The following is a 27,928-nucleotide window of genomic DNA, read 5'->3' as shown; positions in this document are numbered from 1 at the left end:
AACATTTGGATGGATTGTGATGAAATTTAGTAAAGAAATTCATACATGATTCATTCAGGATGAATTGTAATAATGATGGTGATCACCTCACATTTCATCTATAGTGCATCAGGTCAAAGTCTTAATTTGTCCAATACTTTGTTTTATGACCATATACCTGCAAAAAATAAATTACATTCCCATCAGCCTCGGCTTTACTTTTTGTTTAGTGGTAATTAGCAAATGTTAGAATGCTGAGCTAGGGAACATGGTACACATTATACCTGCTAAACATCAGCATGTTAGCATTGTCATTATGAGCATGCTAGCATTTAGAACAAAGCACAGGTGTGCGAGTACAACCTCACACAGCTGCTAGCATGGCTGAAGACTCTTTTGATGAATGATGTAAACAATTAAGAGATTATCAAAAACCACCACATGTATGGTTAAAAGACCATTTTTTACTATAAAACTACTAACTAAGTGTCTTAAAAACAGTATAGGTCCTATATATAAAACTTAAAAGCTGAGTGCACTTCATATTGCAGATTTCAGGGGATTTTACCATTTGTATTTGTTAAGGCACTGAATGTTGCTAACTGTTAAATTTCACCGGTAAATTAGTTGGGTGTTGTTCACCATTTTCATGCATAGCTCTTCCAGGTGAAGTGAATTTCACAGAGGACAATAAATGGCTGGCTGTGCTGAGATCAGTGACTGCGTGTCCACAGCGTGAAGGATGACTGAGATAAACCACCGTCACCTCCACCTATAGTCTGCTGCTATCCATCATCATCTGACAGATCTGATAAATGGAGAGCAAAGTTGCACTCCTCTTCCCTCCCCGCAGTTCACCGCAGCTGAACGTCTTGTATTGAAGAGGTGACATATTGTGAAGCAGAGCCTATTAGAGCACACATCACTCACCGCAGCACGAAACCGCCTTCCACATCAACAACATGAAAACTGACTTCAATGCAAAGGAACGTGTGTGTGTGTGTGTGTGCGCGCATGTGTGTGTCCATCTGTATAAAACCGTAACACTTTTCACAACACTAACAAGTAGACCTTATCTAATCGGCATGGAGGTCATTACTGAAAATTTGATGACTTTTCTTTTCAGGCTCCAAACCAATAATATATAAAACATTTTTGTGTGTGTGGACTTTCAATCTCCACTATACACTAACTGAGTCTTCATTTTTGTCAGAAATCCTGCTGGTTCTATTGGTTTGGTCTAATATCCAACTCCAAGTTAAACTACAAGCTATTATCTTAACAATAGCCAGAGGCAGAGGCTGCGCTCTAACTACTCCCAAAAGTCTTGTTGCTGCTTCACAGACAGCAATTACCTCGCAGAGTTTATCATGCACATCAGCTCGTTTAGCTTCCTTTAACTGATTCAAGTCATCAGAGTCAATGGCTGGAGAAAATTGGCACTTTAATTTTAATAAAAATATATGTTTGTTTGCACTGACATAGCTATTTCTCACAACCCAAACTGCTGTTTGGCCCGGCTGCAGCACAGAGATACTCTGCTCTGTTTGATCATACTAATACCAGGGTCAGATGAAAGTCCATATAGAGACATGTTTTCATGTTCAAGTCTTTCAGTTAATAGAAGCTGCCAACTAAACATCACATTGACATCAGCCTTCTATTTGTAAAAGTTTGTTTTTTGGCTACTGCTCCGACAGAAGCTAAGTTTTGATTTATAGTTCTGCATTGGATTTCACAACTCTAGACGGATGTCATACGTGATTCAGCCATTTTAAAAATATTCCTCATAGTAACTGTGTTTACGGAGAGGTAGCTGTGTTGTCGGTAAGTATAGCAGCTACATGCATAAGCTCCATAGCTATGCTGTTACCCCTTAACACATAACTATAAATTCCCCTCAGGTAAGGAATTTCAAGATATCTCTTTGGCATCCGGTAGCTTGTCACAATTAAGTGATCAATCAGTTGATCAAATACATGATTGGTTATTAAAATATTGTAGAAAAAGAATCATCATCACCCTTTATTTATACTCGAGAGATCATTGAGGGGTGACCATCATTTACAATGACATCGAGTCCATTAACAAAAACAAACAAAAGAAGAAATATAATAATTAATCAAAGTTATTAAAACTTTCTGATTAGGGAAGATAAATTTGATAGATAAATTAAGGTAATGTGGAGGAGGTGCTGTAATTTGTTCCAGGAGTCAGGTGCACTGAGATCTACAGATCTGACTCGTGGAACATGAAGCAGCCAATCAGTAGAGCAAGTCTGATAAAGCCCATCTGAGTGATGAAGCAATTCTGAGAGGTAATTTGGTAATTTTCCAGTAAGGCCTTTATAGATAAAAATAAACCAGTGAGTATCACGTCTCTCTTGAAGAGAAGACCAACCAACCCTATCATGAAATACAATGATGTGTACCATAGAGATCACCGGTAATACATCTCAAGGCAGAGTGATAGACAGAGTCCAGAAGTTGAAGAGTTGAAGAGTATGAGTGCCTATAAATCACATCACTGTAGTCCAGGACTGACATGAAAACTCCCTCAACAACCCTTTCCATACAGAATGTGGGAAAGACGATTTTATTCCTGTAAAAATTGCCAACCTTTTGCCTGAGTCGGCACACAAGATTATCTATGTGAAATTTATGAAATCTATGTGAAATATTTGAATGTGAGTTTTTCATCAATCCAGGTGCTGAGATATTTATATTCTGTGACGCTCTCAATCTTAAGTCCGTTCATAGTAGAAATATTGAGATCATTATTGTGTAATGCTCTGACTCTGGAAAATACCATGAACTTCGTTTTATCAGTGTTTAGTACAAGTCTCAGGTCTTTAAGATCATCTTGTCGAATGTTAAAGGAACGCTTTAAGTTTTTGACTGCTAGATGCTAGAACCTATAGACAAATCCAGGTTGCAGGCAGCAGTAGACAAGCCGCAATTACTGTGGCGGCACCTCACTATAAATCTGCTTGTAACTAAACTAATGTGTGTGTAAAGCATTTCATTTTTAAGTGCCTTTGCAAAGAAATCTGTCCAGGAGATCCTGCAGAACCAGTTATATGTTGAAAATATAGTCATCAAATGTCATTAAAATAAAGGTTGTAATCTACAAAACTAAAATTTTTTAATGAAATTTAGTCCTCTTGTCTGGGCTGTGCTGTTATCAGCTGCTCCAACAACAAACTGAGACTTTGGGTGGAAGAAACGGAAAGTAGAAGCTACAAGCCTCTGCTCCATTAAATCCTCATGTTTCCATCGCATTCCGAGCGGCTTGCTGACAAGAGACCAACCAGGAACCACTAAAGACCGAATAATCTGCGTACTCTGGGCCAATGATGAGCCTCTTCCCAGTATCTTGCATGCGTACGTTAGCTGGCTGAAATTCCACTTTTGCAGTATGACGTGTTTTCGATTTTTATTAAATGATGCATTTCTTCTGATGAGCTAGCAAGTAATTCCTGCTGGGTTTAGTTAGCTTCTCCACACAGCACTTTCACATGTGGAGGTCAGACAGAAGCGGTACCTTAATGTTACTTTTTTTCCCCCCTGTGTCATAACACATCATCATTTCAGACTGGTGCTTTGAGACTGAATAACTTCCACATTCACAGAGACTACCTTCATCTGTCAGAAGGCGTAACTGCCGACTGTGATTAACCCAAACATCAGTGCTTCCGCTGTCAGTGTAAAATGTGTTCAGTTCCACTCTGCCACTGCAGTAGTGGCGGCGGTGCTTGAGAGCACATCACATAAATAAGCTGCCAGAGTCATCTATAAAAGGTGGAAGTTAAACAGGAGTCACTTCTATTAATTAGCAGTAGGACACACACACTGCAAAGCACACACATACACACACATAACATGGAAACAGTAAACTGTATGTTGCGTGCTAACATGCACTCCTGCACCACCAGTAACAATGTCTCGTTGTTTTGACCAGTAACTGTAGTGTCCCTCTTGGGCCTAGTAGCACTGCTTTGAAAATGCTGCAGTATAATGCTGAGAGTGATCAATCTTCTTAGTTTCATTAATATCTAGTCAACACTATGAAAGATACTGCATGTGACACATAGACAAACGTGTGTTTCATTATGTGCTGTACGACTATAATTTGTCAGTATGTTTCTGCATCAATGCAGAGACATTCTGTCTGACCCTTGGACATTTTTTTTTGTGTGAGGAAATTGCATGTTACAGACAGTCCACTGCCCTCCAGTCTCACCAGTGCTGTTGGTTAGTTTGTTCCCCAGTAAGCTCCATCCTGGAGGCAGCACGAGGTGGTGGAGGGCCAGCGCCAGGCTCTCATCCAGACGTTCACACTCCTGCAGGGGAATCTGACACTCATCCAGCAGCAGCGCCCCATCGAGGCCGTCAGCCCGGCCCGCCGTACTCACCTGTGTGGAGGGTGATTACAAAGATGAGTCAGATTTTACAGAGGAGGAGCTGAGGCTTAGTCTACTGGAAGCACTCGCTTTAAGACGCTCAGCATAAGAGCATTAACCAAATGCCTAAAACGTAAGATGTAAATGTAGGAAGACACATCCACATGCATCTATCAGTATAAGCCCAATTTGAGGCTGCACTGTCTTGACAAAAACAAATCATATTCAGATTTTAAAAAAGTGAAAAAATGTTCCATTAGAAGCTTCAAGTTTGAGTGCTACAGTTACATTATCTTGTCATCCTCCTTGGCTAAGCAAATTCTATATTACATTTCTATGGGATGATAAATTGTGCTGAAAAGAATTTATTAAATGAATACCAGGGACTGTGAGACATCAAGCCTTGTCAGGGAAGAAACAATAACATGGCAAACTTTTGTCTTACTGTCACTTTGCCCACATTGCTGTATCACTTGTAACCAATGGTAACCACTTTTCTCCTCTTCTGTGACAAGCTTCAGTTTTTATGGTGATTTTACCACTCACTTAGAAATGGAAATGACTCATCTAGTTGCTCACCAGGAACTGGGCCATGTCAAAAGCCAAATCCTGGACAAAGCTGAATCGATGCTCGGCCAATGGAGCCACACGACCCAGACGGGGCTTTAGGTCCTCGGGGACCTCGGAGACACCTCGGCTGACTGAACACAAGGTGACCAACACCACCTCGCAACAGTCATGAGCTACAAGACAATACAAGGAGAGACACAGAAAGAAAGGGTAAAAAGAGAGAAGAGAGGAGAAAGAGGAGGAGGATGCAGAAGAGGACAGAGAATATGTTTAATATACTGTAGTCTTAAAACATTTTTCACAATACAATGACAAATAAATAGGTTATATTCTATATTTTCAGTCTGTCTGTATTTAACTAAATCCCCCATGGGTTTAAAATGTGCCTTTTATAAAGCCCTGTCCCTGTATATGTCCCTGTGTTGTATGAGTATTGACCGTTTTTAGCTAGTTGCAGCTAGCAAGGTGACTAGCGACATCACATTACAGTCATAGAAAGTATAACAACAATAATGGCAAAATCAATAGTAAATAAAATAACTGTGATATTAAATGTGCAATGGTTGTGACCTGTGAAAAAATAGTCATTAGGAAGCAAAAGGGCCCGAGAAGCAAAGTAGATACTAAACAGAGTGGATGCTAGCTAGTTACGTAACATTGCTAGCAGTGCTAAATCTCACAGGATTCATCCAACAAACCTTTTTCACTTATCGTTCCCAAATGAATCAGATTCACAAACCTTTTTCATGGAACACCTTTTGACATGTAGGAAAAGCACAGTAGCAAATAATAAAATTACTGATGAAATTCCATTTAACAGCTAGCTGCTTCGGTTTCGGGGTCCTGGTATTGTGCATGCTGACTCAATGTCATGGCTTACTCGGACACTTGAATAGAACAGAGACATCGTTACTGTTATTAGTAACACCTGTGCTTTTTCTACTATGACAAGTCAAAATGTCTGCTGTTAAAAAGGCCAATAGCTCATTAAGGCAATTTGCCCAACTAAGAGGAAGATGGTCAAGCTTATATTTTTCTTCTAAAACCATCATTTGGTTCATTAATTTAATTGCATGGTTAAGTACCTATATGTTGTAAATTGCTACTTGTGTCAAATGGTCATGGAGACTAATTTGGTGACAATAATATGTTAACATCCCTCCCTCCAGGAAAAGTCTCACACCGCATCAACACAAGAAAAACTAGATGGGCTTAAGAAATGTATCTATGAGCAATTTGCTGATAAAAATCATGAATGAACAGTGACTCTGAGATGTTCTTTTAAAGACCAAATTGGTTTGCATACATTCAGTATTTTAGCCAGGTTTATCCAGCAGAGGTAATAAAATAATCACACAGCTACAACACAAAAACAGACAATTAACTAAAGACTACCAACAATATTTTTGTCATTTGACATCACAAAGTTGCACAATAAGAACCAATTACTAACAATAATGAGCTACAATACAGCGCAGACTTGAATCGTTGACTTAAATCATATTTAATTAATCCAAATAAATCAGAATATTATTTTACTTAACGAACCTTGTGTTTCAATTCATCTCGCTAATACCTATTCAGCAGTCACAAATCATACTTGACCTACCAACAAATTAACAATACAACATGTTATCAGTTAAATGAATATTTATGTTAATTAGTTTTCAGTTGTCATAAAAAAAAAGAATGAACAAAGGACTGTAGTCCACACAAATGGCAATGTCAAAGCACAACTAACAGGGAATAAAAGGCTCTGCATGGCTGCCTTGTAAATGCATGCAGTGCTGACATGCCTGCATCCAATTTACAGGGCACGGCCTTCTGCATTAATTTACTTACTCCCCAAATGCCAAGTCATACGCTGTGGATGTAGGACTCCTTGTCATTCTACTTTCTAAAAACGAAATTAACCGAAGCTGACCCTTGATAGTGCCCTCTACATCAGGAACAAGATTCCTACCATATCAGACCCATTTATTCAACACACCTTCTTTCATTGACTCTCTGTCAGTGTTGTTTTTTTTGCTACAAACATAACCAGTTGGTCACTTGGCAGGTCCACTTGAATATTGAAGTTTAAATGCCTTGCTCAAGGGTACCTCAATTCAAGCCAATTCAGTGTATCTGCAGCCATTTTCTCAGGCCACTTGGGAATGTTATCCCGCGACCATCTGCTCGGTCACAGGACAGGTCCCACGGAGCTCTGTGTGTACTGATGGAGGGAGCAGTGAAGCAGAGCGTAACACCTCCTCTGACCCCCCATCAGACGGCTGTAATTCAGCCGAGCTCTTAACAAGATGACACAGTTTAACGTGTTCTGCCTTCTTTTGTCCTGTCTGGAACGCAGACACTTGAGGAAAACAATTAGTTCAACAATATCTTTTATATTTGCCCCTTCAGCCCATATTTTATGTCTTTCCCAATATTTTGCCACCATCCATGTTTACTACAGGGTCACAAGTATTCTGTATTTTTACCACCTATTTTACCACCTTTGATCCTTGATTTTGGTGCTGCCTGCTCTTAATCATTCACCTTACAGGAAGTATCTCTGGCTATAGCAATGGCTAAAGACGTTCAATTTTGCAAGCAGAATAAATAGGAAGTGCTCCAAGAGGAGTGATGAATGAGCCAGGCTCTAGAAAAAATAAAATGAGGTGATTTCTCTCTCTCCAAATCACAACATTAGTTTAAAAACGAGGACAGAGGTGGCGGATGATTAATCATTTATTACTTCGACTTTCTTCCACAGCTATAATAACTCCTGATTTACAAATACTTTCTCTGTGAGGGCGGAGTAACACCATCCCCTTCTTAAATACAATTATTGCTTTGAAGCAGCCTGTGATATTTTGGAAGATTTGACTGTTTTCACTTTCTGTGATTATAACATTTCTATTTTATTTTAATTCTTTGACTGTATTTTGACTCTATCTGGTATGTTAGTGGCCTAAAATATATAAGTCTGCCATGATGCTACTTTCACAGAACCTTCATTTTGTTTTTATTTACCAACACTAATCTGGGTAAAGGGTATCTGCAACAAGGACCATGCTATCAGTTAAGACAAACATTGCAGCAGAATTAAAAGTAGATTTAACATGTATTTAATACTGTAGGTGGAGCTGCCTTCCCACAGGTCCATTAGCGGTAACAGGTAAGCTGCAAGGCACTGAGGGTGGGGTGGCTTACCGGGACACATCGCCTGCAAGGTGTCATTACTGCTCCTTAGGGTGCTGGTCAGGTGCCTCTGTGTGCTGCCAGCGAACAGCAGGAAGTAGTCCACACCCTCCTCATCCGCAGCCAGCTCTTCATCAGCGAGCTGCACCGTGATAACACACCGCCCCTGCAGAGAGAGAGAGAGACAGATAGGAAGGAGGAAGGAAGATAGAAATGAAAAGAACAAGAAAGATAGATTGACAAAAAATGTTTAGACAGAGATCAAAAGTAAGTCTGCCTAAATTTCATCATAAAAAAGTGGAGGAAATGACTGATTGTGGTAAATCTGAAGGTGGTGTTGCACCATATTTCTCAAAATATCTAATAGATATATCTAATACTTATTGATTTGCCAATATACTCTACAGCTACAACTAGTGGACTAAACTTTTCAATTACAATTCTCAAGCCATATTTGGTGATAGTCTGGGATGCATGTGTCAACTTAAGAGTACACAGTACAGTGGGCACGAAAATGCTCAAGAACACAAATGCATCGCTGAAATAATTTAATACAGCCTAGATCGTTTGTATACTCAACAATTATGATTTTTTTTTTTAAATTAGAAGTCTACAACTAAGGCAAAAAGTACTAAATCTAATCTAATTCCTGAACTCCCAGTGTGCATATTTATTAGTCTCACCTAGATAAAACCAACAGTTATCAGGAGAGTAAAATCCAATCACAGTTGGTCACTTTAGATGCCTTTAAGACAAATGCTGGTGCCAGATGTGAACTACAATTCTTCACTACTGGATCTAGTTGCAGACTGGATATCTGGATACCAAATCTTAACAGGGCCATAGTGTAACATTCTGTGTGGAGGCTGCCAGTCTTGTTCACAATAATTACACTAATGCATCAAAGTTAATATGGTAATGATTTACTGATGTTAAAATGCTACACATCACATCATTAACAGAAACAGGGAGGCAGCTGACAGCCCTGAAATATGGAGGAGCAGCTTGACTTTCTGCCAAACCAGTGAGCGAGCTCCAGGAGGAGAAGGAGGGCGACGAAACAGTTTTACCAAAGGAGGAGGCAACATGATTAACAGCAACGCTTGTGCTTTTTATTAACTAATCCAGCTTTTTAACCCTTATGAATCCATGGAACATTATTCAAGGTCAATGCTCTTTTCCAGAGACCTACTTCCCACTGGGAGCTTTCTTCTACTGAAGTCCACTACAGCCATATGTTCCAGCTTGGTGCAAACACCCAAACCAGTGACCTTTGTTGTGCATGGCTGTGTATTGTTTTGTCTTTCCGAATCAAAAAACAGAAGAGCAAAAGTGCAAGAAATTGATTAAACGGTGTATTTGTGTGCTCTAGCGTAAGCTGCAACCGTTAGCCCGGCTATATAACCTACTGGTAATAAACTAGCCTTATTTCCTAAGCACTACATTCTTTTTGTGACATTACAGGTTACAATTAAAAATAGTCCAGTTCACGACTAGTTCGTGCACTGTGTAGTATATCCCCACTGCGTGGAAGCCGGATCTGAAAGCTATCAGAGTGTAGGCAACGTTTGCAGCTATGTCCTGCTCTTATTGAATTTGGAGAAGTTTACGCTTCAGCAACCCCATCTAACATTACTCGAAATATACATCACTTAGTCTTCATCCTAAAAGCCTTGTCTTTTGTAACGTTAAAAGTGATACATACTGTTTGAAAATCTGAACAAGCTAAGCAGCCAGGGTTATGTTCAAATGAAATAACAGTCTGATCTTATAATTTTCCTTATCTTACTTATAGGACTAATTGGCTCTAATGTTTCTTTATTTCCATGTCTTCTAGCTACAGTACATGAATCATCAACTGATGAGGATGCTGACTGTTTTCGCCGCCTGGGACATGCAGCTTTAGCCTTTAGTCTTTTAGCACAATATCATGCATGTAGAGAAGCTAGAAATGAGACATCAGTCTCAAATGAAGGACAAATTGTTTCGAATTTTACTAAGAATTTTGAGAGGTTAATTTGCCACCTTTATCATTGTAAACTGCATATGGGCCGTGCAAGAACAGAAAACTTGTCAGGTGTAGCAATCAGTGCAGTAGTCAAGACCACCTTTGTCGAGTCTAAGACCAGGACTAGTTGAGACAGAGTAAAGAGATCTGAGTCGAGACCGAGTGCAAATGAGAAAGACAGAGACCAAAACAGAAAAAAAGAATCCTCTTCCATACCACTTACCTGTTTTTAATTTTTGCGATGCTAGAGAGACAGTATAGCTTCTATTTTAAGATGATCATTTTGCACTATTATTTGTAATGATCAAAAAGCAAGTGCAGTGTAACAACGCTTCAGGATCAAATTAGACTCAGACCCAGCGCAGAGCGAGAGAGTCTCGCATAGCCAGACCTATCTCCGCACTTTGTTTTAGCGCTGTGCCATTGCTGAAGATACATCCATGACACAGACAGAATACAGAGGAGAGGGACGGAGACAGAGATGTAAGCTGCTCGCTACGTTACGAGTCCCAACCTCACAGCCTGGCGCTGGGGGCTGCACAGCGCTGACCAAAGGTTGACGCCCAGAAAACGTCCCAAACACAACAAACTAATAAGAAACCAAGAAAATACAGGCAGAGGGCAGCGTCGCTGCAGATACAGACACTGCCACACACTTCTAGTGGGTCATAAGTGATGATTGAGAAGGATTTTTTTTTTTCAGTTTTTTTTTTTTTTTTTTTTAGGAAAATCCTACTTATTCCTTTAAGTATAGCCTTTTCACTTAAAAGTCACATAAAGTTGAAGTGCAACTTCACATGTCAAAGAAAAACAACATATATTACTGGACTCGGGTGAGACCAACTAGAACATTTAGCGAGACCAATGGCCAGGTCCGAGAGCAATTACCAACGAGTCCAAGTCAAGTCCGAGACAATAGAAAAAAATGTCTCGAGACCGGACTCAAGCACTACAGCACTGGTAGGAATAGTAACTAAGGAGATGTATAATTATTAGTGATTTTAGGAAAAAAATTCTACTTAAAATCAATTTATGTATCCATCTTTTCTCAGCTATATTGCGCTTACTAGATTTTCATGTGTCCTGCCAATGTGCTAATATTCCAATGTGAAAAAACTGTTTATTGTGCAGTCTTCTCTTTTTCTAAAGTGACAATTGGCTATGTTGTGGCTGGGGCACTGGGTGGAATGATGTGGTGTCATCTAAGGACAGACTGAGGAGGAGGAGAAGCAGCAAAAAATGGCGATATTGTTCAAAATTTGCTGTTTTCCACCGGGGGATTGCAGCTTGTTGACACCGAGGAGGGATAATGGGACATTTCATCCCACTTAATCTGACCAGTGTTGCAATGTTTTCACCAGCCCGGTCCAATATGAACAGCCCGACGCAGCGGCCAACGGCTGGTGTCGAGGAGAGCTTAACAGTCAGGGTTAAAGGTGCTTCCTCCTTCTCTTATAAAGTGGTGGCCTCAGGCCTTTGTTCCATACGGGGGGGAGGAGGGGTGATCAGCAGGTTGACAGCAGCGAGGCTAACCAGCAGCCTTGGGATTGGCAAGTCTCTGTTTGGCATGCCACTACTGCTGCTGAGCAATGTGAGGGGGAAAAATGTGCTCAAAAGGCGACCACATAGCCCTAAGGCCACAGGAAGAGAAACAGCCTGCAGTAACCTCCTGAGAGCCGGGACTAAATACACTGACTTGCAGCATGAAGGATGCAGGAGAGAGTCTCAGTTTTAACAAGCAGAGCAGAGGCACTGGCGTAAATGAGTTGTAGATGGGTGGAAGCCAGCAGGCATGACATTCTCTCCATTAAAAACTCATCTTTTATCCTGAGCCCAGATCGGAAATTAAGGTTTGGTGATACTGAACAGATTGGTACCTCAGTGGATTTGTGAGTTTGCACTCCGTGTGAAAATGAAAACGTATTAGTGTGAAATAAGTTCAACATCCTCACTATGAACAAAAGAAAAGCAAAAGGAGAAATCGTTATCTCTCTACTGCTGAAGGCGGTTGGCAAATCACCCATTAATTATGTCACAATAAAATGATTTTTGACGGCACCACAACAGTCTCTTATTTTCTCAAAATTAATATCCATCCATCATAAGGATCATAAGCTACTGTTTTTTTTAGAACTGACCTGAAAACAGATTAAATAAAGAACAAAGTCAGAAAACCATGTCTACATAATACATTTTCACTCTCCTCCTGTTACTTTTAACTTCCTCAGTTATGATTGCTTGTAATCAATCTGTGATCTATCAATTCAAACTTATTTGAGTGAAGAAAGAAAGAGTGAGACTAAAGAGTAGAATAGAATCTCAACTGAATAAGATCATTGTCAGTCCTTTTGGAGGCAAATGTGTTGGCAGGGGGTGGAGGTGGAGAAACAGAGATGTGAAACATCTGCTGGAGATGGCAGGAAGCACAGCTGCACTCAGCAACCTTTGCAAAACATGCAAACAGGCAAACACACAAACTGAAACTAACGCTACTGACAATAAGTCTAACAATAACTAAAATGCTAAATATAAAAATTCTAAGGGACTCTCATGTGTCCGGCTTAATTAAAAAAAACAAACCACCAGTTTTACAGCTGTGTGGCATGCTCGAATGGATGTCTTTCAGCCACACTGTATGATTGTGCTCTCTGCTGGTAATAAGTACTTAACAAAGTGACCTGCTGGGGTATTGACCTGCTAATCACGGAGCTTCAACGGGGAACAGGCAACATCAAAAGAACAGCGGGAGGCTATGAACCCAGCCCCCTCTTTTTAAATATGCATGTGTGAGTGTAGCCTTTTCCACACATCCTGCAACTGTACTGAGTTCAACTATCCAGGTGAGGTAGTGGTTGATTTCAGGCCTTCACACATACCGTTATGAATTCTCTCCAAAGCTGCTTTTAATGATGAATTTAAAACTTAATTTGCAGTTTAAATGAATGTTGACCCCCTTGGCTGGATTTCTGACTATAGGCAGCACAATGTGGAAGTTTGCTCCACTTCAGCACCCAAACTAATTGTCAAGACATCCCATGGCACTTCCAAGTTCTCATCTTTAATTACTGTTAATTAATGCAATAGACCTACCTTTCTACCTTTTACTCAATCCTGCTGCATGGAAACTATATAATATAATAACAATAAAAATGCATACTACGGACAACACGTCAAATTTGATGTTCCGTAAAGAGCTGGCGTGATAAAAAGTTAAAAGGTTTATGGCTACACTTGCCTGACAGTGTGATTCATCCCTACTGGCATTCACACATACTGTAAGATGTGTACTAGCAAGTGAAGCTAACTCAACGTCAGAGGGTTTTCTTGGAAGCACAATATTACAACCTTTTACGTGGTTTACCCAGAAACGTTGCGGCTTTTTGTTCCCACTAGACAATTTAAAAGACAATATATGGAAATCTTACTAGCTTGTTGGCAAGTTTCAGGAGACAGACACATTCAGTCAGCTCCTGTTCACACATGACACTGACATGTAAAATTGCCAGAGCATGTATTAATGAAACCACACACATCCTCCAATTTACAAAGGCTGCTGACATCTAGAGCAGCCTTCATCCCCGTAGCAGTGCAGTTGCAGACCATCACATGAGAGGTCACAGGTTCCATCACTACAACTGCTTCTGTGCCTGCTGTCATGTGTGCTGTGTTAGAGACTGAACCCCTACCTGCTCATTTAATTATAAGCCACATTGTCTGGAAAACATTGTCTGCTAAATACCAAGAATGTAAATAGCATGTTTACTCACAGTCAGAACAGCAGAGCTGTTATTGAAAGAAAAGTAATTTTTTAAAGAGCTTCCACAAGTCATCCTCTGCCCAACAAATCATATAACCCTTTCTACTCTTTCTACCCTTTTACCCATCACTTCCTCATTTAAATTCATTCTTTGGCCAAAGTAATATTGCAAGAACGCCAAGGCCTTGACCGTCAGCTTCCTTACCACTAGTTGTTTCTACAATTGGTGATGTAGAAATTTAGACTACGTGTCATTTTCAGTCACCCTGCATGGCAGAGTCCCCTACATGTGTACTTTTTAAAAGGTATGACTATCTCACTGAGAATGTCTGTGACTAAAATCTGCCCACCTGGTTCCACTGAAGACTCTGACTGTAAATCATAGATAGGGTTGTCTGGGTGGTTAATGTGTGAACCACTCCAGCCTTTAGAAACACACACACACACACATGCACAGACACACAAACACACACGTCTCTGCCTTAGCTCACTTCCTGCCTGCTAGTGATAGGGGACCACTGCAACCACTCAGACACTCATTCAGAAATGTGAAGACAATGGAGTAGAAGCGCTGCTAGGTGTTTACGGTGATCACATACAGGTGCTCTTTGGATACTTCAGGTGTACTGTGCTTATTCCATCTTGTGAAGGGCTCATTGCATGGGTGGAATATGCTCTCAATCAAAAATGTCAAATGCAAGTCTCCTCTCAAAAACGATCCAAAGGACACTTTAGGGTTTGTGCAAAATTAAAATGCCCTTATTAAGTATTTAAAATAAGCAATGCGGTGCGACCGGCATAGGTCTTCATCAGGGTCATTGTTAGCAGTAGCTTACACACCTATATTGTGTTACACTAATGAGTTGAATGGGAGGATGGTTCTCTATCAATGTGCAAACCTATTGGTCACAAATGAGGAAGTGATACATCATCAATAGAAGGGAGAAGGAAGGAGGAGGGAAGAGAAGGGAAGGGAGGGAAGGAGAGAGAGAGGAGATGAGGGAAGGGGTAAACCTAAATGTTAAAATAGATAGATATAATGCGGCTACCAAGTGAAGGTGGACCTAATCCTTTCCTTATATACACACATGATAAATTCCTCAATTCTAAACTGGTCCACATTTTTCAGTGCATAACTACAAGCACATACTGACTACAAAATCACCATAGCCATCAATAGTTCCATATCTTAAAATACAATCTTTTCATTAACCTGAAGTATATTCACTCAGAAATGTGCCCCCCACTCACACACACGCACGCGCACACACACACACACACACACACACACACACACACACCTCATTATATATGTATCAAAGAATGCGGGTGCAATGATGGCAAACTGAAGACATTTTAATGCTATCTGGACTTGTATTTAAGAACAATTCAAAACCTCAAAAAAATTGGTTGACAAAACCAGACTGTTTGTAATCTAACAGTAATTCTGAGTTATAAATGAGCTACAAATGGTCATTCTGAGAAAAAGGACAACAGGAAATTGCCTGCCTGTCTTGGAAAAAAGTGGCTTATTCTACCCAACTGAAGGGGGAAATCGGGCATCTTGGGGCTTTATTCCCAACTGAGGGTAAGAAGGATCATGAGATTGACCGCTTGTTAGGGGCACCGGGTGCAGAAAGCTGCACTGTATGATAACCTGCGATGACAACCAGGAATATGAGCCACAAAGCAAAGCTTTCACTTTATAAGTTGACCCTCACCTATAGTCACAAGCTTGGGTAGTGACAAAGAATAAGACGGGAGATTTAAAGCTGCTGAGATAACCCCTGCTTGCCACATTCTGCATGACAGAGTGGGCAGTTCAGCAATCTCAGAGGACCTCAGGAACAAGCTGCACCTCCTCCACCTGAACCACCTCATCTGGCTCCACTGGTGAGCAGACCACCCAGGTGCCTCCCTCCAAAGGCATTCCCAGCACAATTGACTGAGAGGACACCCTGAATTAGACTGAAGTCATTCTGGAAAAAGTTAGTCTCCCAGCTGACCAGGAGTTGGGGACAGTCGGCAGGCAAAGGATGTCGGAGATAACACACTTGCATCCCAAATCCAGGTAAGTGGTTACAACATGGATAGATTTGTAAGTGGTAGATGGTAAATCAAAAATGTATTTATTATTTTATTTTATAATTTATAAAAAAAAATCATTGAGGCTTGAGACCACCACATCCACGATGTTTCTCTTGTTACTTTATTATTCAGGAAATAAATCTTAGTTCTTCGTCAGACATCCTATAGACCAGTAGACCCTCTTCCTAGACAAAAGCAACTTTGCCGTAGGAGCATGCTCTTTACACACACACACACACACACACACACACACACACAAAGTCTGCATAATCAAAACATTATAGCTCACAGTTAACAAGAACATCCAGCAATCAAGAGGTCACGTGTCCTCTTCGCACAAGGCACCAAGCTCTTTGCTGTAATTACCTACTCGCCTATTGATATGGACAAATGGCACATGTCCAGGTAAACTAAGCCTCAATTTGTCCTTTTCTGAATAATTATTTATAGTTCCAAGGCCCCTAAGCGGATCGGTGCCTGTTCTTTGATCAAAACCGTGAGGGTTTCTATTTGCTCCTTTCACCCAAAGCGGCGACAAAGCCAATGTAGCTTTGACAAAGTAGATGTTCTTTTTAGTTTGATGGGGAAGAAAAAACCATGAATAGGCTGAGCAAGACACTGACACTTTCAGGGTTGGGGGTTTTATCCTAACCATACTAAAAATGCTCTAAAAGACTCCTCTGGATAAAAAGATGGGAGATGTGTTATGAAGAACAGCTTCATGTTGTCGTATCAGTAGTCTTGTTTTTGTCCCATGTTAGTAATTTCCTAATCAATTATCTGGGTCTATTTTCGGAATATCACCAGTCCATCAAGTGGTTCTTATTTGACTTAATTGGTAATATGTAAAACATGACAGCTAAATACAAGTGCAAACCATTATAAACATTTGCGAGCCAGTTGATTTGCATGCACACCCACGCAGTTGTTTTCAGCTACTCCAGTTAATAAGACCTGTTCTCACGTCAGGCGGACGTATTCCAGGAATTACATCATCTAACTCCATATACAGTACTAATAAGAATGATAAAGGCCTAAGTTCATCCGCCCAACAAACAAACCTTCAGGCACAGTCTGCACACACCTACACAGTCCTGAGAAGAGGTCTAATCAGGCAAATTGAAAACACCTGTGTGGACTAACGGTGTGCAGGGGCGTTAAGAGACACACTGTGTGTACTGTAAGTTCTAGTAGGAATAGTGATACTTACATACAATGGAGCTTGCTGTGGATTGAGTTTCATGTCCATGGACACTGTAAAGAGAAGAACAAATTAGAGGTTATAACTCTGAGGTATGCTAATTTACTGTCTATAATCGTGATACAAAACAAGATAATGTGTTAAAGCAGTATTAATAGATTGTTTTAGCCACTTGGGGCAGTGCATAGCTCACAGCTGTCCACCAAACATGGAGACAGGTGCTGACCCTGTGATCAGATCGTAGAAAAAACTGAAACTGACCTTAAGGTCAGTTTCACGCGAAAATAGGCAGGGTAAACAGCAGACACTCAGGAAGACTCTTCCCTGATGGCAGAGTTTAAGCAACACAGATTAGCTTAAATTTCTGAGTTCTCAGACCAAAACAGTGTCCAGATGACTACGACTGAAACCTTGAACACTCCTGGACGAATGAGGGACTACACCGCCTGTGATCAGATATTAAGTTGGGTTAAACTTCTAAAATGTCAGTGTTGTTCTCAGTGAAATGAGCCACTATAGTGTTTTGCTGGAATAAAACCCTGCAAACAAAGTGCTCTGGATAACACAATATGTGACATCACGGTTTTGTTTTGTTTTTTCACAAAATGCATGTACTGTATATCAGCTGTAGCAGCATCAGAACATTGTTGTTGACAAGGTGACAGTTAAGCTTGACCCTGGCAGTAGTCCCAATACTCTGTGGGAGGTTAATAGTGCATGAGTACAGAAGAGACACACACACAGAATCACACGCGGGAACACACACATTCATCATCAAACCAAAACTGCCAAGTCTCTATTTGTGCTTGTTTATTCAAAGACAGCCACAGCAATGACGACAAACTTTTTGTGTGCTCCTGCGTCCTCCGATCACCATTAGTTCTTCACCAAGGGAAAAATAAAAGTAGGTTCAGCACCAAAACATACTATTTTGCCTCTTCTACATCAGTTTATGCCAGGAAGATCAGTTAGCAGGATTTACCAGCTCATGTTCACATTTGATTCCCTACTCCCAGTCTGGGACACAGGCCTCAAAGCAGTTTTCTGGGCATAAGGTCAGAAGCAGTGGGTGTGTAATTACATCCAAACAAACATATTGCAGCTATAGACTTGAGGACAAATGGATTGGAAACCTTTTTGTTGAACTTTCTTTAAGAGATATTGGCCTGCTTGCATTCACCAATGAGTCAAGGGATTGGTCGGCTTTGAGAGCCTGTATTCTCCTCAGTTATTTGGAGAGACAATTTTCTTTTGTTTGCTGTTCCCTGGCACTAAAACAAGTCCTTGCTGCTGGCCTCAGTGGTCAGCAGTGCATTAATCACATGAACCCCACAGCGGGGGAGGCGGTGACAAAAGGCCAGGACCTAATGAGTTCAGCAGAAAACACCAAAAGAGTCAATGTTGGATTTGACAGAGCGCTGAAGCACGACGAGGCCAATTCATTTTTCCACTTTTCTGCTAAATAAATAGGCTCGAGCCAGAATTAGGCGGATCAGGTAAGGGGATAATCAGTAGCTCTAATAATACTCTGGAGTCTAATCCTCTTGCCTTAAGTGCACTGGGCCAGGGACCAGCTTCTTCACCACATGCATGACTTTGACTGATAAGACTCTCACATAATGTCCCCAACAGGCTCACTGGTTCTTTTATATATTCTGGCCACTTGTCATCTGCTGGTACACTCTTTACGGCTAGTCCACAGTACATGAGCAGGCATGGGTTGAGGTCTTACTCAAGGGTGCTTCAACAGGCCAGATCAACATCATTGTTGACTGTTGCAGGTGTTGGGCCTGTGACATTTCATTCACGTGACATCTCATTGACCACTAGGGGGTCTAACCCATTGCACAATAAGAAATATATGTAGGTGCTACATTCACACTTTTCACTGTTGAGGAGTTGATAACATTTATTCATCCGAAGAAAGGTATCCATGCCCTTTATCAGCTCGACCCTGCTTTACATTCTATACTACACATTCACACCTGGCAGCTGAACACAACAGCTGAGTCTGCCTGTAATGGTCACTTCTTCGCAGTTGTTAAGGCAGTGTGATACTTTGTGATAGCCTGATAAATTTTGCACCTGTATCTGAAAGTATATTAAAACTTCTAATCGTGTGTCTTCTTTGTCTGTCTTTTTTGCTGTTCTACTGTATTCTATTCTATTCATTTAAAAATGATTACATTTACAGTTTCAGCGTCATCTATCACACAATTTTGAAGAACTGGGGAGATCGAGTTCGGGGGGTTACACCAGGGTGTTGCAGGTCTGTGAGTGAACATTTCTCTGCTGTAAAACTTCATTTCAGAAATATATTTTTAAAAATTGCAATGTTGGGTCACTCAAACCTACGGTTATACAGAATAAGTGGCGTGACAGTTCATCTGGTCAAAGAGTGGTTCAGTACATTAAACAGTAGATACAGGATTTAATTATTCTTTAACAATATAACTTGCAACTGCCTGTGCCATCCGCTCTAACCACTAGGTCACCATGCGACTGTCCACCTAATTCCCTACTTTGGCCACTTCTGTTTCTGAGTTTTTTTCTGATATGATGCAGGAATGGAATATAAACATAAAGGAAGCTGATTCAGTGTACTGCATCATCACAGGATGTAATTGCTCCACCGGTTAACAATTCAAAATACATCTAAAACTGTCAAGCTAAGTGAGTTAGCCAATCTAAAGTAGCAAACATGTCCTCCCACCTGAGGAGGAAGTTGTGGGCCTGTGTAATCAAGCAACATATAATTGGAAAGGGTCCCATTGTGGTCTAAATGTGTTTTCAGAGCCGTTTCTGTTAAGAGTAAACTTCTGGGGGAAATAAACACTAAACTATTTAACACACCCCTTTTCTGAATGAACAAGGGAAATTTATAAGTTAAAGCCTTTATCTTTTTGTCTATAGTGCAATTCATAAACAGCAGGACCTACGGATGTACTGGTTGTTTGTATATAGCTAATTACACTTTCAATGATATTGGATATTTGTACCATTAGGAGGCAGAAACACAGCCCTATCAAGCTAATGTGGCTAATAAAGTAGTTAAGACTCAGCCTTAGCAGTTGTTTGAGAAAGATACCTGCATGTTTATCTTAATATTAGCTAGATGTTCGGCTTTCTTCATCAGCCCATAGTTTTTGACTCTTATTTTCCTGTTTTGTGCTAAACAGCTAGCGCGCATTCGGCTCGTCTGAGCTTGTTTGCTGGAACTGTCTGCCCACTGTTTTACAAAGGGTGTTGATGAGCGAGTTGGGATTCAACAACAGTAAATCAAACCAAACTGAAACAATGCAGAGTTGGGTGTAAATTCTCTGTGTTCATCACTACAAATGACTCTTTCACAGGGCAAGGAGTCACTTGGTTCTATGTTAACATCAAAAATATCTCTTAATGCAGGTTTGATATCTGTTCACCAGACTGCCTTGAATCTATTTCCTCCAGTTGACCCCATGGTTGTACAGTATAGTGGGTGTGACAGTTCATCAGGTCAATCAGTTCCTCTTTGGCAGCAACAATCAAGTACACAGGGGACTTCTAAAATAGCTACATCTGTAGGTCATTTCTAACTACAGTTCCTGATATGGAAACTACAGAAATGACAGGACTTAATTCAATGATTTCTGTATCACAAAAGGCTGCAGTATTTTCTCAGAGGTACACAAGTTCCAGGCAATTTATTGCAACATGATATTTTGGTGTTGTGGATAATACCTGGACTTGTAGGTCAAGTTACAGTGTACATGTCAGAAAATATCCTTTCTAATCATAAAACGTAAAAAGTTTAATGAAACGAAACCAAGGCCAATATTAACTTAGACTTTTGGTTTACTTAAGAGAGGAATGGGCCTGAGTGAAACTGACATTTTTAGAGAAACCCATTATTTTCAGACAATAATTGACTCAAAATCTGCACCAAATCATACCATCAAACATATATTTTTTATCCTCAATCCATTTTTCTTAAAACAAGATGGGTAAATAAAAACCTGTAATTCAGAAAAAGTCCAAACCAAACTTAGTTTCCTTCTCTGGTAATGGAAGAACTTTGAGAAATGGCATCTAAGCTCACCCTACGGCCACCCGACACCTGCTTATACAGATTACACAACCCATTAACTCCACCTAAAATACTGGGTGCAGCCAGCCTTCAGCCGAGCTCCTTCGAGCCTCCATTATGACAGAAACTGCCTTTGAACTGCTGTTAAAATAGAATTTTCCTTCTCTGCAGCAGGAAGGCCACAAAGAAGCAGGGCATCAGCCACGTTCAAGAGAACAGTCGTCACAAATGGACCAATAAATCAAGACACAAAAGCCCCTCAGTGCTGGGATAGGAGTGGTGATACACCGAGTCAGGGTTGTGAATGGACCTGTTATGGCTTCCACAGGTCCCCGGGCTATCAAAATAAGCCATAATAGCCATGTGACTGCAGTGTGAATGAGAGGATAAATAGGATTAGCTTCACAACTCATTAATCAGACCGTCTCCTACACCCTTCCGAATGATCAGCTGTGGATTCCTCAACACAACCACATGCACAGGACAGACTGATTACGGTGTATTACCCAATATTCAACATTTTTCATGCAGCTCTGTCTGTAAGAGACTCCCTGTAAGAACATCTGAGTCCTCCTGTCCAAAGGTCACATCTCTTTAAACTGCTAAAACAAATGCACGTGTTAGGTGTAGGTCAGGGTTCTGCAGTTGCTAGGAGACCATTGCAAACCCAAAACACTTCAGAAAATAAAAGCAGCACGGTTTCATGCATGAGTCAAAGGTGCTAACCTAACTCCACCCCACAACCTTGATCTACATGCCCATTTGCAGCATAGCATTGCCCTTTCAGTCATTTACAGGGTCTTTATCACACCGTAGTTTGGTGGATAGCTGCCTACTAATCTTATCAACAAAATGGCATCAATACTGGAAAATAAAAATCACAATGACCATGTTCAACAATGTGTCTCATTGTATTTGCTGAACTTGCCTAAAAATCTAGGCCTACATTTTGTTAATGTTTTAAATACTAAGGAATTTTAATATACTTATTTGCATCTCTTGTATGTCATGACGTGTATTCTTATCTCACTATTCTTCATAACTGCCCAAGAGTTTGCGTGAGATCATTGATTGTATGTCCTTCACAGAACAATGAACATTTTCAACCAATCCAGCTATCACGGCGGCAGCCAGGGGCAACATGCCAGTGAAAACCACACAATTCTAAATAAGATAGGAAAAAAATAACACTTTATCTCAACAATGGCCACTGAGCAATGCATATAATGTGATTGTACTGATCAACTCCTAGGTTTAAATATTGACATCTGCTGCTGAAAAAGAGCAAACCTTTCCTGGATAAATAATGCCATAAAGCAGAAAGTGGATGCTAATAGCCGCTCAGATGTACAGCGTGCAGAATCCAGTGCAGGTACTTGAAATAAAACAGGTCACATTGTTTAAACTCAACGTACATAACAGGCAATGTACAACTTCACGTCAGTGTTTTATCGCCTCAAAGCTTCATACTGCAGTCTTTCTAGGTCAAAAACCTTCCATTGGCCATTAATTAACTTGAAGAATGTCAATGCGGATCCGTGTTGTGGGGGCAACCGTTACCTGGGGCTGCTTCTTCATGAAGCTTTTTGAATTTGGCTGTGCATATAGAGAGCTGCAGTCAAGGACATGGAGACACCTGTAAAGAGGGACAGAAGCCCAATATAGACCTGAGGTGTCATCCAACACCAGGGCTCCATAATGACAACAGACACGGGACTCAAGTCTCAGAGAGGGGCAGGGCTGAGTTTGTGCCTTACATATGCAGGCATATCCCCTTTACTATAAACTAAGGACAACCTGGCCTGGATAAATTATTCTTTCTGGCTGTTTTGGTTTATTTTCTCCATAGATACATGCATAGGACAAATATACAAAACATCACCAAGAGGCACATTTGTCTTGACATAAAATCCACATACAATTCTGCTGGTTTTCCAATTGTGAGTAACGATACTATACTACGAGCCTTTGACAAACACTGCCAGGTTTATCCAAGTGGGTTTTGGTCACTCTTTCTTTGGCTGTAAGGCCTCATGGTGCAGTAAGGAGCTTTGGATAAAAGCCTCCACCAAATGGCAGATAAGAGTGCCATGGAGAGCTTTCAGGCTGATTTAAAGCCTGGTGAGAGACAGAGTTCATAAGAACTATTTAACAGTTCACTGATGATCTTTTAACTTCTCTTAACGTCCTTTCATTATTTTATTGTCCACATCATACACTTTTTATTAGATTTTGCAGTGCTGGAGCTTGGGATTGATATTAAATCTAATTTCACATTTCAAAATTGCTGTAGGAATAAAGACTGAATCAAAGTAGACATTTTTGGGCCCGAAAGGCTAATTAGTTTTTTTTTCTGTCCAAATAAAAGTTTCATTCCAAACATGAACAACGTTTGACTCATAAGGCAAGACTTCTATAACTCTTGACGACCATATCAGTTAAATTCATGAAGAATTCACTAGTACATTTTTGTCAGCAGCTAGTTTCCTGAATGAATACATAATATTTGCAATCAAAGCCTTCAAATGTGGCACACTGAGGGAGGATTAAGGCTCTGTGTGGCTCAGCTGGGTTTGATGTTTAACTCAGACGTTTGTTTAACCTCTCATGCTCTCTCCCCTGGTTAACCACTAGTTACTGGCCTACCACTACAACCTGTCGTACACTGACTGCATTCCCCTATAGCACCAAATCCCAGAGAGAGCAAAGTGCATCTGCTCTGTGCTGAACTCTTGTGTGAGTCTTTTTACAGTTCACTATCAGCTCTGCTCTTCTGGGCCACAGCTAAATTAGTCAGGGCTACGTCACCTCCTCAACAACGCCACCACAGTAACTTGGACACACCATGTTGACTACCATTTAGATAGTCACGGCTGTTTGATTTAATCAAACCTAAGCTATTGTGTCTATGGACAGATATGAGGCCATCGTGGTGACGTGACCTCACCCTGCCACACAAAAGCTGCCTCTGTGCAGAGACTGCACACAAACGCTGGCTGACAACACAAGGCTGGGGGATGAAAGGTCTCCTCAATGTTTGGTGACAGTTATTACCCTCTCCACTGAAACCAAATACCTGTGGGCCCAGATAGCATTATCTTATTGTGAGGCACACTTGGGGCCGGCCTGTAATCAGGGCCTGGCCCTTGATCATCGCTCCTCCCCAGGTTTGATGCCACCCCCTCCCCCTCTGTTTCCACACCATGAAGCCATAAGGTGCTCTGTAGACATTTTTAATGGAATAGTTCCATTTTGGGAAATCTTCTTACTCGCTTTTGCTGAGCGGTGGATTAGAAGATTGATACCACTGTCACGTCTGTACGGTAAATATGAAGCTAGCAGCTAGCTCTGTCCAAAGCACCTCTAATCTCTAAAGCTCACTAACATGTTGTATCTTCTTTTTTTAAATCCATACAAAAACCAAGTGTAGAAACGACAATTTGTAGCTAACGGGGGGTTATGTGCCAGCCTATTTCTTGGCCAGGACCAGTTAACCAGGCAAGCAGAGACTCCAGGAAGTTACTGGTCTCAGCCAAGAAAAAGTCTGATACATAACCCACCATATAACGGGGAAATGTTTTAACACTTTGGGTTTGTATCAATTAAACAAACAAGATATAAAGTGCTAATTAGTGAGCTTTAGAGGTGCTGGTAGGCGGATTTTGTTACCTTTGGGCAAAGCCAGGCTAGCTGTTTCCCCCTGTTTCCAGTCTTTATGCTAAGCTAAGCCTGCTGGCTGCTGGCGGTAGCTTCCTACTTAGCATACAGACACATGAGTAATATCGATTTTCTTATCTAACTCTCGGCAAGAAAGCGAAGAAGCATATTTCCGAAAAAGCTGAATTTTTCCTTTAAGCAAATACGAGTGCTGCTGCTACGTTTTAGGCAAGGTGACCCCTTCAGAAAGAACAGGCTTGAGCTAATATTTAGAGGGACGTTTGAAGGGTGTCATGGCTTTCTGATGAAATGTTTGTGCTGAGAAATTCAATATGGCCCAGAAACCTGCAGAGGGATATATATATGCTTTTGCTATATACCTTTGCCGAACATATTACAAAATCCACAGGGCAATTTCTGTTTCTTGAATTCACTTGGCAAGCCAATTTCTCACAAGATCCTGATGGGTGATAGCTAGGTGAGCGATGTGGATTTCAACTTATTTACAGAAGCAGACACTGGTACAAAATCTCTCAAAATGATCAATATGATATTTCAAATAAACTGACAATGAAAAAAAAAGACAAAACAGGGGTTGAGGAGCAAAGAAAACAACACAGACAGATGGGAGGCATCAGAGGTTTAGAAAAGGAAAGTGGCTGTTAGTCCCATTTGGGAGGTAAGAGGTTTAGCCCGGAGAATCCTGAGCAATGCAAACCTCTCACAGCAGGCCTGATCAGATTAATATTACCCCCACTGCAGTAATGGCTGATGTGTATTGTTAGGTTACATCATTTCAATTAACCATCCAACTTTAACTGAAACGTGTCAATGATGCAACATGTGCAGTAAAAGTATGTACGTCTCCAAAGCTTTGATAGTGACCACATAATGACTTTGTGGTTAGTTCTATCATCTCATAGCAACAAAGTCCTGGGTTTGAATCTCAGCTCTGGTTCCTTCTATGTGAAGCTGAGACATGCAAGTTTGGTCAATCAGAAACTCTAAATTATCCACAAATATGCATGTGTTTGTGTGTGTTTACCCTTTGATACACTGGTGTCGTCTCTAGGGTCTTTCCAACATGTTACACTACAACCAGATGACACATGACAACCCACTCTCTCTGTTTCATTGGAAATGGAACTAAAACCACTTTGGGGAACTGAATTGCCAGTGATGTGCATGAGTCGTTCACTTCCCCCACTGATTCCCTGTCTACGTAACAGGCATCTCAGCCCACAAGAATGCTCTATTTTTCATACAGGAAATGAATAAATGGAAGGACTTAATGAGATTTATATTTGTAATCTAAATATATGTTGAAGTAGTCCACCTCTAGAACTACCTGCTGCTTGTTCAAGAACATCAATTTATGTACTAGATTAAACCACAAAGATATTGAATAGAAGATCCTGTCTTACCGCTTAAGCATTACTGACACATGCTCCATATTTTTTAAAGGGGCACTCCACCAATTTTACACATGAAGACCAGTTTTTTCATCATGAGGAGGACTACACAGAATGTGAAAACAGTTGTATAAAGTTTTTTGTGACTCTGATGGAGCTTTCTAACGTCTGAGAAAATAACCCTGATGATGTCGTGAGGATGATGAGACCTTTTAACATAGCCGCATCACAAACTGGAGGTGTGGCGAAAGACATTAATTTACCAGGCAGGAGAGTCTAAAGTAAGATGCTATTGAGTTGCATTATGGGAAATGTAGGATCCAGCATCGACCCATACTAGGGACTAAAAGTCAGGATATCTCAGCCTCTGCTTCTTCATATTTAACCTGTTTTTTTCATCTGTTACTCGCAAGTCCCAAATGTAATGGACGTGTAATACTTATTCGTTACCCATTACAAGTAAGAATCATGTGGTCCATCAAAATATCATGTATGTATGTATCATCATACAGATTGTGATTTTACATTTTCACAAAATTTGACAATATTTAAATGTCTACATTAAATTTCTATATCCAGGGCCCTGTATTTTGTACCAAGCACACCTGTTACATAAAACCAATCACAGCCTTTGAAGGCACAACATACCACATATGACCAAAAAGTTAATGTGGAGAAGAACACAGAAAAACACAGAACACCTTCAAAAAACTTTGAACAAAGTGGAACAGAATATTGTAGAGAACATGTCTGAAGGACAAAGAAAGCTTTGATTGTCAGAGAGTGGAAATCTTCTTTGTCGTTTGGTGCAATGGAACGGAAAAGAATGTTTCTTATTAAAATTATTTGAAATTCAAATGTGTGAAGCCTCCATAGTCCATCCTTTTAGAAGCATATCAGGTCTTTCATAATAATCTAACCAGTAGTTTTATGTAGAGTAGTAGGCATTCCTTCATAGCTTTAAAAAACAACTGGCTTTCGAGGAGTGTGTGCAGAGATAAAATATGTAATTTCCGATAAGCAGAGCCCAATTACAACTTAATGTAACAGTAGACTCTTTGGTCACACGTTGTTATTAAAGCCATTAAGCATTATCACTGAGGCAGACGTTGCTAGGCACAGTAGGTGCATTACAGTCGAACTTTGCCCTGGGGAATATTATCAAAACAAAAACAAGGAAGAAGAGGGAAGGAAGAAAACCTTCAAAATCAATGTGTTACTCAATGTTTAAGCCTACATGTGCTGCTTTCTGAAGCGGCACATGTAGGCATCAATGGAAAAACGTACCCACAGTCTACCTGATGACGACGGCTGCGAGCAGACTCCTTCAGGTGCACGTTAAATTCCTTTCAAGTCCATCAGAGAGAGCAGGTGTGTTTATACTAGGCAGGTATCCTGAGCAGCGGGCATGTGAGCTCTCACCGCACTGATTACACTGAGCTAAATATGGCTTTGTGCTAACACAGACAGTAGGCAGATCAAAGCCCTGATGTCAGAGCGGAGAGGCGGAGCCTACAGGCCACAGGTCAGGTGTCTGCTGCAACTATAATGCTTTCAAAACATATCCTTATTGAAAGTGTTGCAGTTTGGAGCATGTGCAGATAC

General features: G+C 40.6%; 1 protein-coding gene across 9 annotated transcripts in view; it reads right to left on the bottom strand.

Annotated features, from left to right (window-relative positions):
• The window catches only part of LOC122869224 (A-kinase anchor protein 13), a 106,861-nt gene that overhangs the window by 74,606 nt on the left and 4,327 nt on the right, over nucleotides 1–27,928 (bottom strand). For 7 of the 9 annotated variants that reach the window (XM_044182031.1, XM_044182370.1, XM_044182458.1 and 4 more), the window contains exons 2-5: nucleotides 17,198–17,241; nucleotides 8,147–8,300; nucleotides 4,961–5,124; nucleotides 4,222–4,393 (exon numbers count right to left, since the gene is read on the bottom strand). In XM_044182031.1, coding sequence (XP_044037966.1) covers nucleotides 4,222–4,393; nucleotides 4,961–5,124; nucleotides 8,147–8,300; nucleotides 17,198–17,236 — 529 coding nt within the window. In that variant the 5' untranslated portion in view covers nucleotides 17,237–17,241. Of the gene's footprint in view, nucleotides 1–4,221; nucleotides 4,394–4,960; nucleotides 5,125–8,146; nucleotides 8,301–17,197; nucleotides 17,242–27,610; nucleotides 27,728–27,928 lie in introns of those variants that run through there. The other 2 variants (XM_044182113.1, XM_044182202.1) reach the window with 2 other exon arrangements.

This window comes from Siniperca chuatsi, linkage group LG1, assembly GCF_020085105.1.
Source record: "Siniperca chuatsi isolate FFG_IHB_CAS linkage group LG1, ASM2008510v1, whole genome shotgun sequence".
NCBI lineage: Eukaryota > Metazoa > Chordata > Actinopteri > Centrarchiformes > Sinipercidae > Siniperca > Siniperca chuatsi.
This window is presented reverse-complemented; position numbering and strand designations above follow the sequence as displayed.